Source organism: Toxotes jaculatrix, chromosome 7 (assembly GCF_017976425.1).
Source record: "Toxotes jaculatrix isolate fToxJac2 chromosome 7, fToxJac2.pri, whole genome shotgun sequence".
Classification (NCBI taxonomy): Eukaryota; Metazoa; Chordata; class Actinopteri; family Toxotidae; genus Toxotes; species Toxotes jaculatrix.
Genome location: NC_054400.1, coordinates 24,553,486 through 24,572,595, shown reverse-complemented (window position 1 = coordinate 24,572,595; position 19,110 = coordinate 24,553,486). Strand labels below are relative to the sequence as shown.

General features: G+C 41.7%; 1 protein-coding gene across 1 annotated transcript in view; it reads left to right on the top strand.

Annotated features, from left to right (window-relative positions):
* LOC121184948 (citron Rho-interacting kinase) overlaps positions 1-19,110 on the top strand; it is an 84,848-nt gene that overhangs the window by 26,001 nt on the left and 39,737 nt on the right. The window contains exons 16-40 of the mRNA XM_041042879.1: positions 2,123-2,320; positions 4,537-4,730; positions 5,382-5,517; positions 5,608-5,712; positions 6,733-6,873; positions 7,191-7,310; positions 7,883-8,108; positions 8,340-8,501; positions 8,685-8,708; positions 9,736-9,906; positions 10,553-10,733; positions 11,237-11,325; positions 11,443-11,547; positions 11,850-12,019; positions 12,451-12,495; positions 14,300-14,380; positions 14,654-14,789; positions 14,944-15,083; positions 15,228-15,320; positions 15,493-15,601; positions 16,105-16,233; positions 16,535-16,615; positions 16,731-16,809; positions 16,901-17,074; positions 17,319-17,607. Of these exons, the coding sequence (XP_040898813.1) occupies positions 2,123-2,320; positions 4,537-4,730; positions 5,382-5,517; positions 5,608-5,712; positions 6,733-6,873; positions 7,191-7,310; positions 7,883-8,108; positions 8,340-8,501; positions 8,685-8,708; positions 9,736-9,906; positions 10,553-10,733; positions 11,237-11,325; positions 11,443-11,547; positions 11,850-12,019; positions 12,451-12,495; positions 14,300-14,380; positions 14,654-14,789; positions 14,944-15,083; positions 15,228-15,320; positions 15,493-15,601; positions 16,105-16,233; positions 16,535-16,615; positions 16,731-16,809; positions 16,901-17,074; positions 17,319-17,607 (3,378 nt within the window). The remainder of the gene's footprint in view (positions 1-2,122; positions 2,321-4,536; positions 4,731-5,381; positions 5,518-5,607; positions 5,713-6,732; positions 6,874-7,190; positions 7,311-7,882; positions 8,109-8,339; positions 8,502-8,684; positions 8,709-9,735; positions 9,907-10,552; positions 10,734-11,236; positions 11,326-11,442; positions 11,548-11,849; positions 12,020-12,450; positions 12,496-14,299; positions 14,381-14,653; positions 14,790-14,943; positions 15,084-15,227; positions 15,321-15,492; positions 15,602-16,104; positions 16,234-16,534; positions 16,616-16,730; positions 16,810-16,900; positions 17,075-17,318; positions 17,608-19,110) is intronic.

Below are 19,110 nucleotides of genomic sequence, written 5' to 3'. Positions count from 1 at the left end.
CAAACACAGCCAAATTCTGCAACAAGCAGAGCTTGAAATGCCAATCTATTTTTTGCCCTGCTAAGACTTGTGATGTTGGTCTCTCTGTTAGTCTGTCTGTTGAACATTTTGAGTTGATAGCAAAATATCTTGACATCTATAGTCCAAATTGTCACTAAATTTACTACAGTCCTCATTCTTAATTATTTTTGCCACCCCTTGACGTTTCATCTGCATCGGTTTTTTGTGCCCCATCTCACCCAGAACTTACATTTGACCATTGTATAGACATATCAAAACGTAAAGTGCCCATATCCTTAAAACATACTGAGCACATTCGTTTTTTCTGTCTGTATCAGCTCTGGGCTGACATCAGATAGTTATATGCACTCTTCAAGCTTGGTAAAATAAATAAATAATAAAGTAAATTAAAAACACTGTAAAAGTTTTTTTTTTGGGCACTGTGATGATGCTGCCATGTGAGAGTGGTGCTCTAAGATTTTATTCCACCTGCTAAGGTCACATAACTAACATTAGAATTGAGCAACATGATGTTGATGATGATATTATTATGTTATTCATCTATAGACTACAGACGTTTATCAAATGTCAGAGATGTTTTAATTAGATATCCTTTTAATATCTCCTTTTAGCCTAGATTAGCCAAAAGCATTTCCATCTGGTTATTTCATCTACATACGTTTTCACAGTTGAATTACAAGCAAATTTACTCCATCTACTCACAGTATTATGCAGTTATTTTTCAGTTTTAGGTGGATTCACTCTCTACGGTCTCTATGCTGCTCTGTCATAGAAAGAGCAGATGTTCTTTGGTATTTTGTGCGATCACTGTACTGTAAATGTTACATTAATTTTAGTCAAGGAAATTGTGAGACTGATTTACTGCCACTTTAACTAAGCTTTTTATTTGACATACATACACACACACGGCCTTCACAGACAGTATTGAGCAATTTGTATACAGCAGTAGGGAGGGTCCAAAGCTCTGGAAGTGATCTGCAACTTGCTCAATAGATTGGGATGAGAGATATGTAGAGTAAATGTAAAGGCTTTCCAGATCACCACTGTATCCATTCCACCATTGACTTCCTCGGCCCACCTTAAGTATTTAGCTGCTGCTGTCAGTCCCCTGCCTCGGGGGAGTAGAAGCACTGAGTCAGTACTGAACAGGCAGCTAATTTATGTACTTAAAAGCTTTGCCTCTTCCCCCCCCCGCCACCTTGAAGTTCTGCGTGGTGCACATGTTCCCATGAGAGCTGAGAATAAGGGGCTCTTAACAGACAACCTCATCAGCCTCTAACCCTCATTTCCCTGCAGCATGTGCGGTAGTCATGGCTGATTAAGGGAACAGACTGATGCTGGTGAAATGATTAGCTTGCTCCTTGCTCTGAATCCTGCATGGGTTAAACAAGTAGCCTAGATAACATGCCAAAAATGATTACAGCATTATATCACTAACCTAGATATCTGCATCATGTAGTAACGCAGCAGGAGAGTTTAGACTGTGTGGGGGATTGGATCAAGTTTTTGTAGATGAATAATGATATGGACAATGCTACGCCTGTATGCAAGGTGCAAGCGAGACCTTGGTTCCTGTGTACATTTTAAAATGAATGTACATTTATTGCGTACTCTGAGTATACATCACAGTACAGTAGAACACCTCGTCCAGACCCCTTTTAAACAGTCTGTGTGTCACCTGTGTGACAGAAACATATGTAGAAGTGGGTCAATTTATTTTACTTACCAAGCCGAGCTTATTCACTTTTTTATTTTCAGAGTAATTAATCCACCTCTCATGCATTCTTTTTGGTACTTGAATGCATACTATTCATTACTATCAACCTTTTTATAAATGTAAAACACTAATCTATAATTAATGTCAAAACAGTCATATCTGTTTAAGACTTAATCAGTTTATTAGTTATCATCTATAAAGACAAAAACAAAGAAAAAAATGCCTTAAAGGGCAAATGTTAGTTTTAGTAATTTGTCAGAAAATCCTGGTTATGGTTTATGAATAGTTTTTTGTTATTTGGTTGATACTGTATGTTTTTGGTGCAGTGGGTGCTTTGTATATTCTCCTCTCTTAAAACTTGCATGTCCTGATTACCCTCTGTAGGTGATCACAGATCTGGAGGAGCAGCTGACCACCCTGACCCAGGAGAACGCTGAGCTGAACCGTCAGAACTTCTACTTGTCCAAGCAGCTGGATGAGGCCTCTGATGAGAGAGAAGACCGGCTGCAGCTCAGCCAGGATGTGGACAGGCTGCGTCGGGAGGTGGCTGACCGCGAGATGCACCTTAACAACCAGAAACAGGTATCTGACTGCTGGTGGTCATGGTCATAATATCGCTCAGTACTACTCTGGCTGTCTTGTAGAGAACCTGTAGCACAAGGTAGTTAACAGAGAATTTGAGAACTAGTTCTAGTATGGAACATTGTTTTTACATGTGGGTTCCTGTTTTTCCTTCCATTCATTCTCTGGAAAACCTTGGACGGACTACTGTCTGTCACCATGTAAACACACAAACAATCAAGCAGTTGAGTTTTGAACCCAGTCACAGTGCTTACCACTGAGCCAACATCTCACCACTATAGTCTAGTATTTTCCAAGTTTCTGCATGAAATTGCCACAAAATATTAGCTGTCATTAGTTGAACATTAAAAAAAATAAATAAAAAAATTAAATGAGTTTTCTGTTTTCTAAGTCAGTTGCATTCCTTCTTCCTATACAGGGTCCGTCCCCCTGCCCACGTCCCACTCGCAGCTGTTTAGACACCAGGTTTTCACTTACTCACATTATGTGATATCTCCTCAATACCTGTGACAGCTGACCCAGACATCTCTCCCAGCTATGACAGTGTTAAGTGTAAATCAGGCAGCAGAAACCCTGGGAATATTTCAGCGTTGTTATGTGCTGTATTCTGGATGCAGCGGGAGAGAGTGCGAGCAAGGAGGCTGTGTGATGTGTGCACTGCCCCTGTGGGAGGATATGTGAGTGGGTGTCCAGTAGCGCTCTCGGTCCTGGTGGTTGTGTAACCAGTGATGGAAGTCATAGACGAGGGATGGGGTGGTGTGTGGGAGGGATGTGTCATCCCCATCACTCCCAGGTCGTGTCAGCTGTGGAAGCGTTGGACTTCAGAGGGCCGTGGTGTTGCTGCAGTACCAGCACAGGCTATATTTGTCTCCCAATGCTTTGTCTAAAGCAGTGTGTTGTAAGACATAAAACACAGTGCTTTGTGTAGGCCCTGTGAATAACACAGAAAACCATTCCGTCTCCAAACATGTCATGTAAATAATCCCACAGGAGTACTGATGCTGGTTCAGAGCAGCCTTTTTTAATTGCAGTTTTGTGGTTATTATTTAAGCTGAGGCTACACAGTCATTTACATGTGTTAGATGTCAAATGTCAGGTGAATTGTTTAAACCATCAAATGCCCCTCATTAACCTCTGTCTCTGATATTGTGAATTATTTTAGGCATGGTGCTGTTTTATGGTACCATGGCTGATTTAATTCCATGTTTGACACGTAAACCAAGAAGTTGCTGTCAGGATAGTGTTTTTTCGCTGTGCTCTCCTTTCTGCGTAATGGCCTTTTACCAGCAGGTTCTGATGGGAGAAAGACCAGGGAGTGGAAATCTCATGTTTGTGTAATCTCATTTTAGGCAGGAACAATGATCACTTCTGTTTTATATTCACTGAATTTAGCCATGCTAAAACTTCCCTTGCTAGCCCCAGGTCTTTCTTGCACTGCTACAGCAGGTGAAAATCCTGGAGAGAAGACTACACACTGCTACTTCGAATACTGAACCCTCTATCACAGCCTCTCAGTAGGCAGCAATGATAGCTTAAGACTTGTAAGGTGAGAGTGGTGGAATTTAAGTACATAAAGCCAAAGCCACAGTTCTTTAGTATAATTTTAGTTCTACTGTACATGTGATTCTACTTTTAAAGGGAAATATTGTTCTTTTGATTCCTCTACATTTATTTGACATCTATAGTTGCTGGTTAATTTGCAGATTTTATATACAAAACATATGAATATGAATTCCAAAATATCACGCATTGTTAAATATTAACAATGTGTAACATAGCTACATTTAGCTCCCCGCTACAACATTACAATTCTGTGTAGATGATACTGAACCACTAATAATAATAAAATAATGTATTATATAATAGTTACTGACAGGGGCAATACAAGTGCATTAACTTTTGACATACTTCAAGTGCATATCGACAATAACACTTCTGTACTTTTCTGTACATTGAAATGCACAAGATCCTTGTTCTGTAAAAATCTTGCACCAGTAAACTTTCCCCATTTTAAGGTCAGTGTGGGGAGAAACATCATTTTCTTAATTACTACAGAGGTCCTCGATGTCAACTGTTTTGAAGCTGATGAGCTACACTACTCTCTCTCCTTTATAAAACAGCTGTTTTATAAAGGAGAATGACTACTTATGTGGCTGTGTCCTTGGCACAGTTTGGCTTTCAAACACAGGTATTTCTCAAATCCTGTTTTGTACCAGAACCTTGAGACACTGAAGACCACATGCACCATGCTGGAGGAGCAGGTCCTGGAGCTGGAGACCCTGAACGACGAGCTGCTGGAGAAGGAGAGACAGTGGGATGCCTGGAGGGCAACACTGGAGGAAGAGAAGAACCAGGCTGAGAGGAGGACCAGGGAGATCCAGAGACTGCTGGACACAGAGAAACAGAACAGGTGACAGCTACTCACATGTACATACCACACCACCATACCTGTGTGGATATTTATCAACTAAATTTACTCCTAAAAAGTTATCATAGGTATATAAAGAGATGAGTTGCTTTACCCAAACTGCATCAAAAGGCATTCTGAGAAATGTTTACTGTATTAGTTTCTTTTTTCTTCACTGGAAAAAAAAAAAAAACCTCTTTGTTTTGAATCTTTCTGTTGCTATCAGTGTTGGATCTGGATCCTTCTGCCTACACACTCTGAATGCAACAGGCTTGGGCATATTCTCTAGGGTTTCTCTAAAGGTATTCTGGGAAATATATGAAATTATTTTCTGAGCTGGTGTAGGCAGTGCAGGATGATGAAAACTGTGTACACAAAAAGCATGTTAAAACTCAGAATTATTCAACGTATTTTCCTTTGATCCAAAACCCCAATCTTTAACCTAAACTAACCCCTTGAAAGAACAGACTGCACTGTTTTAAATTTTGTTGTATTTACTAGTTACTCCTGATTTACTCTGCTTTGCTTTGCAAGAAAGTAGAAAAATAATAATCAAATAATTACTAAAAGAGGCAATAAAAACATTATACTCAAAGAGTATGTACTTCAATTTCAAACTGAGTAGTGTAAACAGGGGTTTGCCATACGTTCTAGGCTTCGTGCAGAGCAGCGCAGCTCTGAGTCTCGCCAGGCTGTGGAACAGGCAGTTAAGGAGCACAAAGCTGAGATCCTGGCCCTGCAGCAGGCCCTCAAAGACCAGAAACTCAAAGCTGAGAGCCTTGCAGACACCGTAAGCATTTCCACACTGCTGAATAAGTATTGGACTTTTTTTTCTGGTTAGCAGATGTTACAACAAATTCTTCCTGCTTTCTGTTCTCAGTTGAATGATCTGGAGAAGAAGCATGCCATGCTGGAGATGAACGCCCGCAGTCTGCAGCAAAAGTTGGAGAGTGAGAGGGATCTGAAGCAGAGACTGCTGGATGAGGTATATTCTTTGTTTTCACACACGCAGCTGCATGCAAAAGTTTGGGCACTCCTGAGCAAATGATGTTTTGTTAACTTTGAAATTAAATGCAGCTGAACCCCTGAACTTCAAAAACAAAATAAAACAAATGATCTAAAATGAAGCTAACTGACGCCTACAAAGCAGCGGAGGCTACAAAAACATATCACAGACACAGCTTCCAGACTGAAATTTCCACTGACACAAAAATTACCAAAAATTGTCTTTGGAAAGACAAAAAGCAGCATTTGATGAAAAGAACACTTTGTCAACTGTTCAGCATGGAGGGTGGAAATATTCTGCACTAAGGTTGTGTGACAGCCAGTGGCACAGGAAACACTGCACAGATTCCACTGGACATCAACAAACTCCTGTCCTGTAGTCAGTAAAGAAGGTGAAAGCGGAACGAGGCTTGTTTCATCAGCAGATGATGATCCACAGCAGCTCTCAAAATCCACCATTAGCTACTTCAAGAAAGACAAACTGAAGCTTTTGGAACGGCCCTCACAGACCCCGGACCTGAGCATCACTGAACATCTGTGGGTAGACCTTAAACACGCTGTGTGCGCAAAACTGACTAAAAATATCTCAGAATATCAAGTGATCAACAGGAAGAGTGGGTGGAAATTGTTAAATCAAGAATAGACAGACTATTAACTGCTACAAAACGCATTCACCAGTTGTCATAAATACCACAGTAGACATACTTAGCAGGGTTCCCAAACTTTTACACAAGCCGCATTTATCTCAGTTTTCTTTCCATTATGTATAAAATTTTGATTCCATGATTTATGCCGTTTGCTGTAAATCAATTGTCAGTAGAGGAAAATAAACTTGTTTTTCTGTTAAGTCTGTGGTGTGTAAAGTCGTAGCGGTAACAAATGTCAAACCACGCTGCCAGGTTTAGCTCGTTCTATCATTGGAAACAATCAATTGTAAGAAGCACAAGTGGCAAAGTCACAAGGTCCAGACAGTGATGTAACAGCTGTTTTACCTCCACAGCAAGAGAAGCTGCAGCAGCAGATGGATGCCCAGAAGACCCACATCTTCCGTCTGACCCAGGGGCTGCAGGACGCTCTGGACCAGACTGACCTGCTGAAAACCGAGAGGACTGACCTGGAGTACCAGCTGGAGAATATCCAGGTGCTGCTACACACACACACACACATACACATATACCTACCAATGTATATGCACAGGAAAAAATGCATACATGCATTTTTCTATCATTTGCAGTCTTGTTTCTCCCCCCACCATTCTGTCACTTTGTTTTAACAGTGAAAGCTACATACACATACACGACCCCACACCTTGTTTTATCCCACAGCATACACCCCCCCCCCCCCCCCCCCCCCACCCTCTCTGTGACTCTCTGTGACTCTCTGTGACTCTCTGTGACCCTCTCTGTGTGAAGTGAAGTACTTGAGGAGAAATTCATGGCAGTAGTGATGTTCACTTAGCTCCACCTGCAGGCTGTGTACTCCCATGAGAAGGTGAAAATGGAGGGGACCATCACCCAGCAGACCAAGCTCATAGACTTCCTCCAGGCCCAGGCCCATGGTGGCTCCAAGAAGAAAAAGGTAAGAGGGATTTACAAATGAAATTGGATTGATTTATAATTTGCCAGTCTTCCTACACAGGATGTTTAAGGAAAGTCTGAAAAAATGCATTTGACAATTATGAAGTTTTTTGAAGTTTGTCGTCTTGCCCAACGACTGTCAAAATCATACGGAAAGTAAGCACACCGTCTCTAATCCAGTTTAGAGAACAATTAAATATGGGGGAAGAAATCAAATTCTCAAAATTAAATTATGGAGGAGGTGGGAAAAAAGGGCCAAATTCACCAGAACTATGTCATTCATTATATTTTTAGAACGTGTTTAATAAATGTATTTATTAAACAGGAAAAGGCTTTTGAATTAAAATGACAAGTCTGATATTTTTTATTTTTTTTTACAAAGGTTAAATTCAGAGCAGCCACTGATGATTCACATTATGCATAAACTGTCATTACAATTTTCACTAGCTTCTTTTCACATTCAAAAAGAGATGTAGATTATCACCACACAGAAACCAGTTTACAGCCAGAGTGCTGTAGCTCAGTGGTCTAAGTGTATGTGACACACACAAGTGTTGCCTGTGTGTGTCTCAGGGTCTGTTTGGACGTCGTCGGGAAGACCTGTTGGCTGCCATGGCTGCTCAGGCCCAGGCTCAGGGGCAGGGTCAAGGCCAGGTTTCCCCTGTGCCTCCCATCCAGCCGGTCCCTCTGCAGTACAGCGACATGAAGGCGGCTCTTGACAAAGAACGGGCACGCTGCTCTGAGCTGGAAGATGCTCTGCAGAAAATGAGAGCCGAGCTGCGATCTCTGAGAGAAGAAGGTCAGACTGCTCCTCTGCAGCAGTTTATACACTCTGTTGCTCATCAGCATGTTTGCAATTCTGCACGCCATTCATTTTAGCTATAGCATACCACTAACATTATCTTTTTGTGAACAATAGAAAGCACAAACAACAGAAACTCAGCATCATAAAACAATGCATCATATACATATATATATATAAATTAATAAAAATGATCAAAGTTCAATTAATCAACTATTCCAACCCCAGCACTCCAGTATAAAGATCATGGTAACTCTACAAACCCGGCCACAGCACGACAGCAGATTATTATGTCTGCCATGGTAAAGTCTCCGGAGCACCAGCAGGGCCCGACCAACCTGGCACCCTCCAACTCTGGACGCAGGAAGGAGACCACACCTACACCTGAGGGTGAGTGATGGGGTGATGTTCACTGGGGTGCAACTTTTTCTCCCTTACAGAAACATACATGCAGGCTTACAGCTTTATAATTGACACATACTGGCCCGCACTGCACACACACTTCTAATCTCACTCGCCAAAGATCGTTTATGGAGTTCTTACCATCCTTTTTCCCTTTCACACACCTTTCAGAGAGAAGGAGGGTCACTTTTGAAAGTAAGTTGTCCAAACTCATGGTTTCTGCAGTTTGGTCTCTTATCTCTCTTCTCCTTTTGCCTCATCCACATCCTTGAAAGGCCAGATTTTAAAAGCTCTGCACTTTTATAAAATGTCAGATCCCACCAGGCTGGTCAGGTGAGGCTGAGACACCTTCGAGTCAATTTACTCCTTTTCAGTGCACAGCTTTAGAAATCTGAAGCATTTTATCTTGGTTGCTGAAGCTTAGCCAATCTGATTTGCAGACCTCTCTGCTCTGTTCTGTAACTCACTACAATACCACCGGAACGTCCTCCACATCATACACTAACAGAGATGTACCGTATGATAAACTCTGCAATTCACAAAAAGCTGTTTGAACCCACACTGTGAAAAAAACTAAAGGTATTATTCAGTCATTGTATTTCTTCTTACAAAAGAGTCAAGGTTATAACAAAAGACTGGATGATCCTTAGCTTAATCTTATATCAGGTTAATGACTATAACCTGATATTGATCATTTCAAGGAAATTTGGTGATTGTAACAACAAAAATACGAAGTAAAAAGAAAAGGAAAATATAAGTTGAAAACACTAAGGCCGTAAAATAAAAAATGGAAAACAGAGCGTGCTCAGTAATCTGCAGAAAAGCTGCAGAACGTGAGTTTGGTGAAGACTCGTGTTCATGTGTTAAGACTTGTACATGATGTCCACCTTCAGACTGTGTAGACTCGCACACAAAGAATCGTGGACACACAACAGAAAACTTGATATCGACTGGATAATGCCTTTAAAATGCAGCAGTGAGTGGGCACAAGCGAAGGGATTGATTAAATCAATATTCTTTTTCAAGCATTTTTGTCTTCAGAGTTTACTTGCTTATGCATTTTGCTAAACATCTTACAGTTCTTTTGGAAGCCTTCTTTTGTTGAACTGGTTTCAAAGCTGGTATGGCATGGTGCGCTGAGGTTTTCAAGTGACTGATGTACCTGACAAAGTAAGACATGCTGGAGCTGCCTACCTTCACTGTGTTCCCTGACCATGTTCAGAGTATAGCCGTCGTTTGAAGGACAGTCAGAGAGACAGAGAGAGGGAGAGAGAGAGAGTGGTGCACCACAACACCCCTCACCGCTTCACAGTGGGACTCAACATGAGAGCAGCCAAGTGTACTGTGTGCCTGGATACTGTGCACTTTGGTCGCCAAGCCGCTACCTGTCTTGGTGAGTTACATGTGTGTTCACAAGGACAGCCCTGAACTCTGTGATGCACTTTACCTTACATGTAAAGTGAAAGAAAAAAGATAACATCTATGTTTTATTCAGCAAGAACTAAATCAAAATTTTAGCCTACCGTTTATTTCCTTTTGTTTAGATGTTTTCTGTTGTACAGTGGAAATTGGAATATTATTACAATATGTGAGACTCTCACTCACTCCCATAGTGTTGCCTAAGCTTTTTTATAACATCACATTTTTGTGACTAGGACCAGAATTAGATTTTTTTTCATTCTTCCAAACATATGAAAAAAAGAATCTGATTTTTTTTGTAATGATGGTTTCTAATATTTAACTGACAAGCAATAAACACGGTCTTATTTATGGATCCCTTTGGTCACTCCACACACCAGAGTAACTCTAAAATCACTGCTGATGTGACTGTGCTGGAGTGAAATACCTACTGTAAATGCTCCTTAAAATAATCACATTAAAATTGATTTGAATTTTCATATACATTTATACTCTTCCTTGTAGTCTTTACTAAGATGCCCCTGTTCCTTTTGTGCCACTGGATGACACAAAGGTATTCGGAGAGGAGCCAAAACCTTGTCAGGCATTGCACTCTCTGTAATAATGTTCTTTCTTCTCAGAGTGTCACGCTTTGTGCCACCCAAAATGCTCCCCCTGCCTTCCAGCCACATGTGGCATGTCCAGCGACTGCTCACTGCATCTGTCTGAGGGCCTGTGTCGGGACAAAGGCAGCTCTCCAGGCCAGCAGATCAAAGAAGCTAGTGGACATATGCACCTGGAGGGCTGGATGAAACAGCCCAGGTTAGCCATGGACACACTGACGCATTGTTTAAACTTTTCTCACACTGTTCTTTACCAATGAATGTAACTTCTGTAATGTAACAAGGCCAAAAAGAAAGCTCCCAAAATAAAAAAAGTTACTTTTGGTTTAGTGAGTCTTAAAACAATGTGGATCATATGATCCAAAAACTTCTTCTATGACAAGGAGCACTGAACCTGTTCTGGAGAGTATATATCCATTATATGTCCATCATGTCCTTCATACCTATTTGTCTGGAGCATTAAAGTTTCTCTGGTGTGCCCCCTCGTTGTGAGGCTGTGTCATCTCCTCCCACCGATCAGGCAGCCTGATGTTGCTGAGCACAAGCGCTCTCAGGCACTCTCTGTTATGTTCTGTCTACCAGAATCCTCCCATCTGGTGCTTAAACCAGTTTAAACAAAGGCATTTGTAGAGTTTCCAGCAAAAACTGTTCAACTTCATCGTCTGTGCTTTGTAATGATGTAGATGCCTTGTGTGATTGCAGGAATGGGAAGCGAGGCCAAGGCTGGGAGAGGAAATATGTGGTCCTGGACGGGACGAAAGTGTCCATCTACGAGATAGAGCCCAGAGAAGGTTACTTTCATTTTTTACCTGCCTGGATTTTCTATAGAACATCAAAATTCATAGACCTACTGGAGTTGCCAGATCTTACCACCAGTTACAGACCTGTTTGTTCTGTGTGTCACTCAGACTCAGTGAAGCCACTGGAGGAGTTTGACCTGTGCCTGTCGGATGGAGAGGTGGTGGTTCATGGAGCTGTAGGAGCATCTGAGCTACCAAACACCGCCAAGTCAGGTAGACACAAAATGTCCCCGAAATGACCACCAAAAAAAAACAAACCTTCTTTAACCTATTCCCTTACTTAATACAAGACTTTATTCTCATGGCTCATGGTCCTATAAACAAATATCTGAGAGGAGGTGTGGTTCTCAGAGTCTGGTCCTTTGGGAGCTGCAGGGTTTAGGGTTTTCCCTTCAAGGTTCCAGATGGCCCAGGCAAACTGAAGCATGTTCTGATTTTACTGTAGTTAATCAGACACCATTAAAATAAGAGAAGTGTTCTGAAGTCGTGTCTGACCTGTGTTCCCTGTGTGTCAGATGTTCCCTACGTCCTGAAGCTGGAGTCCCGTTGTCACGCCCCCTGCTGGCCTGGACAGTCTATATACTTCATGGCTCCCAGTTTCCCAGACAAACAGCGCTGGGTGGCTGTCATGGAGTCTGTGGTGGCCGGGGGGCGAGCCTCACGGGAGAAGGCCGAGGCCGACGCAGTGAGTATCTCTGGATCAGGCAAGGGGCGAATGAGGCAACCGCCTCTCTGCGCCCTCAGTGTCTGCTGAGTCAGATAAACCGTTACGACCACAGTCACAGATAACACTCTTGTCTGTGGCTGCGGTTGTAAACTCAGTGTTTAACTGTATGGGGGCCATTCACAAGGAGCAGATTAATCTCCTGTTGTCATTTTCAGATGTAGGCGTTAGGTTTTGAGTGTAATGGTTAACCCCCAGTTTCACTTATATGTGTCGTTAATTGTCCCCTTCTTCTCTCCTCTTCTCTTTCTCTCCTCTCTCTCTCTCTTTGTCTTTCTCACTCCTGTTTGTTGCTTTTTCATCATGCCACAATGTATGTCCCGTATATGGGCATGTTTTGTTGATTTGCTCTGTTCTGCCCATTCATCCATTGGGTTTCATTGCACACATAGGCTGCTGTGTCCAAAAGACAAATGGTTCTGTCTCCTCTGGTCCAGGTAAAGATTTACCAAGCTATAGACACAAGACTTACTGACACACACACACACACGTACCTGCATATCCTTCACGAGGCACGCAGTAATGCATGTGTCTGTCACTGTGCTGGTTGGTCATCCCCCCACTCCGGCTCTTACCTCACCTGCTGTGACCACTCCTCACTCTCACTGTCCTCATGTCCTGTACAAACTCTGTGTTGATGTAAAAGTCTCAATGTTGCTGAAAACTCTTTCCCTTTCTTTAGTGTCCTGTTTTGTAAGCACACTACACACAAATTTCTCACCAAGATGTTTGATCATCTTTGGGTTGATCCTCCTCAGCTGTCCTGTCCCGAGGACCAGGGATCAGACAGTGGGTTTTTCACCTGCTGGTGTACTCGTCTGTGTTTTTACCCTGCTGCCCCCTCTGCACATTCTTTAGAGACTGGGACTCAAGTCACGTGACTCTGACTCATCTGTGATACACAAGTCACAAACTGGTCGACGTAAACTTGATTTAAATTTACAGTTTCAGGGATTTGGAGTTGAAGATGGAAACTATTCAAATGATTTAAATGACTTCAAACTAATATTGTCTTTACTTGACTTGAATGCTTTCCCATATCTCTGTTACCTGTTCATCAACAAGTAAATTCAGGTCAGCCAGTGAAAAGTGAGGTATAACATGCTATTAAACTTTATTGTTCACGAAACACACGTTAACAAAACAACTATCTATAGATTATGTCAGTTCTATGTTAAGCATTATCAGATAAAGCTGTAATAATAACTACTTTATTATTGTTTAATTTAAAATAGAAATATTTAACATTTAGGTGTGGCTCTTAAACTGCTACTTCTCATTTTGATAACTCGCTCTAATATAGATAAAGGCAATATGTAATATGTAACCCTAACTCTAACCCATATGTATATAAGAATTTTAGATTTAAATATTAACCCTTTTTTTTTTCAAACATTTGGTACAGCATATTTAGAGTTGTGATATTAAAAATTAGCTGCTCTTAACCTGATCTCTGCCATGGGGCCTGTTTATGGTGGAGTTTTCGTGGCTAATAGATTTTCTCAGGGTAGTTTCAGAATTATAGACATGAATGCCATTAAAAAGTCTGATCTTTTTTTTTTTTTAACCCACTGAACCAGTGTGTGGAGATGTCTATTAATGGTAATGTTTTCAATGAGAATACAATCACTAATGAGGTAACTTGACAGTGATCCTGCTAACACCGTTAACAATGAGTCAACAAGACCAAATTTTAACACAATGGTTGTGAACAGCTTCTCATCTCTTAGGGCTGTGAAAGTTCTGACTAAAGTGAGTGTCCAGACTGAAGGGAACAGGCAATGTTCATATTTAGAGTAATTGTTGACTAATTGTCATGTCTCTGTGACCATCAGTTAACCTTTTAGCTCAATTATTCATTTTTAAAAAGCTTAATTTTGACTTTATATGTAAATGGTTTTCCACACAAGTTTTGAACATCTAATTAAAAACTTTAATGAACTAAATCTTTTGAAGTGTACTTTTACTGTGAACTGAGTTCTTGTCTGTTTGATAGAGGCTCAGAATTAAAACGTGCGTAGTTAAAGGGTTAAACGGTGCAGTGACTTCACATGTGAGAGGACACGCTTGAAACGTGAACATAAAACCGGAGCCTGACTTGTGACTTGGTCCCACCTCTGACACTGTTAACCTGCACACAGCCATCTGGCCCCCCTCTGTCGTGCTCCTCTGCTGCCTCCCCCCTCAGCTCATGTTGAGGTCGTGATCCAGCTGATCCCTCACCTCTCTCTGTTCTTACAGAAGCTGCTAGGAAACTCTCTGCTAAAGCTGGAGGGAGATGATAGGCTGGACATCAACTGCACGCTCCCTCTCACAGATCAGGTAGTGTTATAGAACATATTATATAACATAATTCATCAGTGACTTTCATTTTTAGACATTTTATATTTTAATAATTTAGAAGACACCTTTCTTCACAGTAGCAGTGATGTTCAAAAGTATGTGTCTTAATTAAGGAAGGCACATGGAGCTCAGAGCAGATGCTCTGTTCTCACTGCCAAGGTTTGCCACATGTTGCTCCTGTTTGAAATTTCACCATGTTCACCAGAATAATTATGGTCATGTTTACAGCTGTGTTTTGTTGCTGTGTTACAGATCGTTCTGGTGGGCTCTGAAGAGGGTCTGTATGCCCTGAACGTGATCAAGAACTCACTGACTCACATCCCTGGTCTAGGATCAGTCTTTCAGATCCACATCATCAAAGAGCAGGAGAAGCTGCTGATGATTGTTGGTGAGATGTCCAGCAGGCCATACTATACTACATTCAAAAAATTCTGCTGAAACTTGTACATATGATGCATCTTGTCAGACAAGACAGCATGATGCGATGAACTATCTCTAGCTGTCTCTAGCTGCTGTCCAGCATCTGTCTGTGTGTGCTGCAGGGGAGGAGAGGGCTCTGTGTCTAGTGGAGATAAAGAGAGTGAAGCAGTCTCTGGCTCAGTCCCACCTGCCCAGCCAGTCTGAGCTGGCTCCCTACATCTTTGAGACGGTGAAGGGCTGCCATCTGTTTGCTGCTGGGAGAGTAGGTCTTCTTCTCCTCTGTGAAGGCTGAGATAAAGCAGATCGTCTGCCTCAAGACTTTAAAGTGTTTTCTTATTTGCTGGTGGAAAAAAAATGTTGTTCTACAAACTGACTTTAGAAAGTGAGATTTGCGTTCTCTTTACAGATAGACAACGGTCCTTGTATATGTGCAGCAATGCCTAACAAGATAACCATTCTGCGCTACAATGACAGCCTCAACAAATACTGTATTCGTAAGGTGGGTGTGACCTGGGGCTTCAATATACAGCTGTAATTATTAATTATGACAGTAATAAATGTTTTTCCAAATACAAAATAAAATAACAGATTTGAAAAGTGAAGGCCTTTTGCCATCATAAATCTACCACTCTTAAATAGATGTCTGATGTGCGTCTTTTCATCTCCCCCAGGAAATTGAAACTCTGGAGCCCTGCAGCTGCATCCACCTGACCAGCTACAGCATCATCATCGGCACCAACAAGTTCTACGAGATTGAAATGAAGCAGTTTGTGCTTGAGGGTGAGGACACAGAGTGTGTGTTTGCTTTAATTTACAACACAAAACATAAAAAAACTTTATTAGAGAGCCGTAGTGGTAAATACAGTGACTTCAGAAAGTGTTCACACCCTTTCACTATTTGATCACTGTGTGTTATAGATTTAATTACAATTGTAACTGAAGCCAGTGTAGTTCTAGTAAATTAGTCATTTAGCATAGACTGAGAATTTAAAATGCTGTGAATAACTACCCAGCAGTGGATAGAAAAGTGAGCTCCACTGACAGGAACCGTTCTGCCTCAATCATGTTTCCTTAATTGCTGGCAATTGTTTTATAAGATAAACTGGGGAAATCGTTTTTGCCTTAACTGGACCCAGGCTGGTGCCCAGGATCAGGCAGCAGATACCGGTCTTATTTAACCCCAGGCATCAGGGCCTTGTCTCATGGAGCAGGACTATGCTGGCTGGATCACTGTGCACAGTATAGCAGAGCTTAACCCAGGTCCCCTGATTTGTCCACTGCAGAGTTCTTGGATAAGAACGACGTGTCCCTGGCCTCAGCGGTGTTTGCGGCCTCGTCCCACAGTTTCCCCATCGCCATCATGCAGGTGGCCAGCAGCATGCAGAAGGAGGAGTACCTGCTGTGTTTTCACGGTGGGTTTGAACTACAGACACAAGATAACTACTGTACAGACCAGAGCTGTGAGGCAACAACCACCAGCATGAACACAGGAGCATTACTGTTAAGTCGTTCATCTCCAACCCTTTCTCCATGTTATTGATTTTACTAAGAATTCAAGTTATAAAATTGTGCTTTGTAAAAGTGTCTGACTCTTCAGATGTGATTGCACTCTCTTGTGTTATGTGTGAATCAACACTGTCAGTGATGCTGCTCTCAGTAGACTCAGTAAGAGGCAGACAGAGGAGTGTATAGTGATCTTACTTTGTGCGACAGAGTTTGGAGTGTTTGTGGACACATACGGACGAAGAAGCCGCACTGAGGAGATTAAGTGGAGCCGCCTGCCTTTGTCCTTTGGTGCGTAAGCTTAGTAACTCCCTCTGCCTTTGGCTGCATTCAGAGATCAATCAGACATACAGCATTACATTCTGACGTTGGTAAAGCTTCATGCTCCTGTTCTTCTCTGGTACAGCCTACAGAGAGCCTTACCTGTTCGTCACCTACTTCAACTCCCTGGACGTCATCGAGGTTCAGGGACATGCTGCTCTGGGGTGAGACAAACCAGCTGAGTTGTACCAGATTTTAAACATTTTGATTTTGGTTGTTAACCGTATTTCCACACATCACTGTCCTTGCTTCTAGACCTGCGGTGCTGGCCCACCTGGACATCCCAAACCCTCGCTACCTGGGCCCAGCCATCTCCTCCGGGGCCATCTACCTGGCCTCTTCCTACCAGAACAAACTGCGCGTCATCTGCTGTAAGGGAAGTCTGATCAGGGAGTCTGGAGAGCTGCAGAGGACCGGCTCCAGCCGAGGGTCAGGATCTCTTTACCTTAGTTGGAGCAACAAAAAAAAAATCAGAATTCACATTACACCGTGTAGGAGAGATAAAAAAAACACTCACAGCACATCACCTCAGAACACCATGTTCAGTTTCACAGTAGGAACTAAAACCACTAGGATTTTTTCTTTTCTTTGACCAGGGCAACAGCGCCATCTGCTGTAAAAACATCAACATTTCCTGAGAAAACTGTCAGACTCTCTGCTGTGTCTTCTACAGTAGTCCCAGCAAACGAGGCCCCCCGACTTACACAGAGCACATCTCCAAGCGTTTGTCCTCGGGCCCCGGGAGCCATGACGGCTTGCATCGAGAGCCCAGCACCCCACATCGTTACCGGGAGGGACGCACCGAGTTCAGACGGGACAAGTCTCCTGCCCGACCACTGGACAGAGAGAAGTCACCCGGCAGAGTTCTGGACAGTCGCAGGGAGAGGTCTCCTGGGAGATTTGGGGACAGCACCCGACTCCATGCTGGGTCTGTCCGAACACAGCTCGCCCCTGTTAACAAGGTGTGTCCTGTAACATACATACACACACAACACAGGCAGGTTCCACACATGCATGACCCTTATCAGCCTTATCAGTGTATTACATTATGAGTCTTTGGGTGGGTGGGGGGGTCCAACCCTTAGCTTGGGGACACGTCTTCTGGGGAAAGTAGGAACAGCAGCAAAGCAAGAAATTAGGAAATAAAAGAAAGAAGCTGTGCGAGCAACAGAAAACAGCAATAAGATATAAAAGAAAAAACAATAGAAATGAAAAATGGTCACAATAGTTATAATAAATATAATATTCAATATGATAATAGTTCCAACATGAAACTTTGAGATACATGCAGTGTAGAACTAATGAGAAAATATGAGAACACACTGAGAGCAACAAAAACAAACATCTGTGGTAGCAAAGGTATTTTAATGTTTAATGAGCACTTTGTGTCTTAGATCTGATTATAAACCGTGGTCCTGTTCTTCATCTGTTAATACAGAGCTGTTCCTTCTGCAGCTGCTAGAACCAGCTCTGCTCAGAAATGATGCTTCGTTCTCACAACAAATATTTGGGCTCTTGATTTGTTCTTACAGGTCAATTCGCCCTGAGCTGTAAGACAAACCACACTATTAAAAACACATGAATGAGCCTCACAGTTGCACTGGGTGACATGTTCATTACCACCAACACACCGACCGTAGTTTATTTGGTTTTTTTTTAATTCCTCATCCTCTGTCCTGCTACAGGAAATACTCAGTATCCCAAATGTGTATTTCTCTCCCTCTCCACACCAAATGTACCATTTCATCCTGTCTGAATAAGAACTAGAGTCCAGCTGTTGAAGGACGTGATTTTTTTTCCAGCTGTTCCAACTATATTTTAATCAAATCTTTCATCATTTAATATGACCTCAAAATATGCCAAAAAACATCAAAGTATAGTAAGGCTTCAAAATAGGCCAAAAAAAGTCATACTTTAGTATGACCTCAAAATATCATAAAAAACATCATAATAGAGTAAGGCTTCAAAATCGACCAAAAAAACTCATATTATAGTAAGACCTCAAAATATTCCAAAAAACGTCATAGTATAGTAAGGTTTCAAAATAGGCCAAAAAAAGTCATACTTTAGTATGACCTCAAACTATGCCAAAAAACGTCATACTTTAGTATGACCTCAAAATTTGCCAAAAAATGTCATAGTATAGTAACGCTTCAAAGACCGTCAGAAAAATTCATACTAAATTATGACCTCAAAATGTCATAAAAAATGTCATAGTATAGTAAGGCTTCAAAATAGGCCAAATAAAGTCATACTTTAGTATGACCTCAAAATATGCCAAAAAACATCATAGTATAGTAAGGCTTCAAAATAGACCAAAAAGAGTCATACTTTAGTATGACCTCAAAATATCATAAAAAAACGTCATAGGATAGTAAGGCTTCAAAATAGGCCAAATAAAGTCATACTTTAGTATGACCTCAAAATGTGCCAAAAAACGTCATACTTTAATATGACCTCAAAAT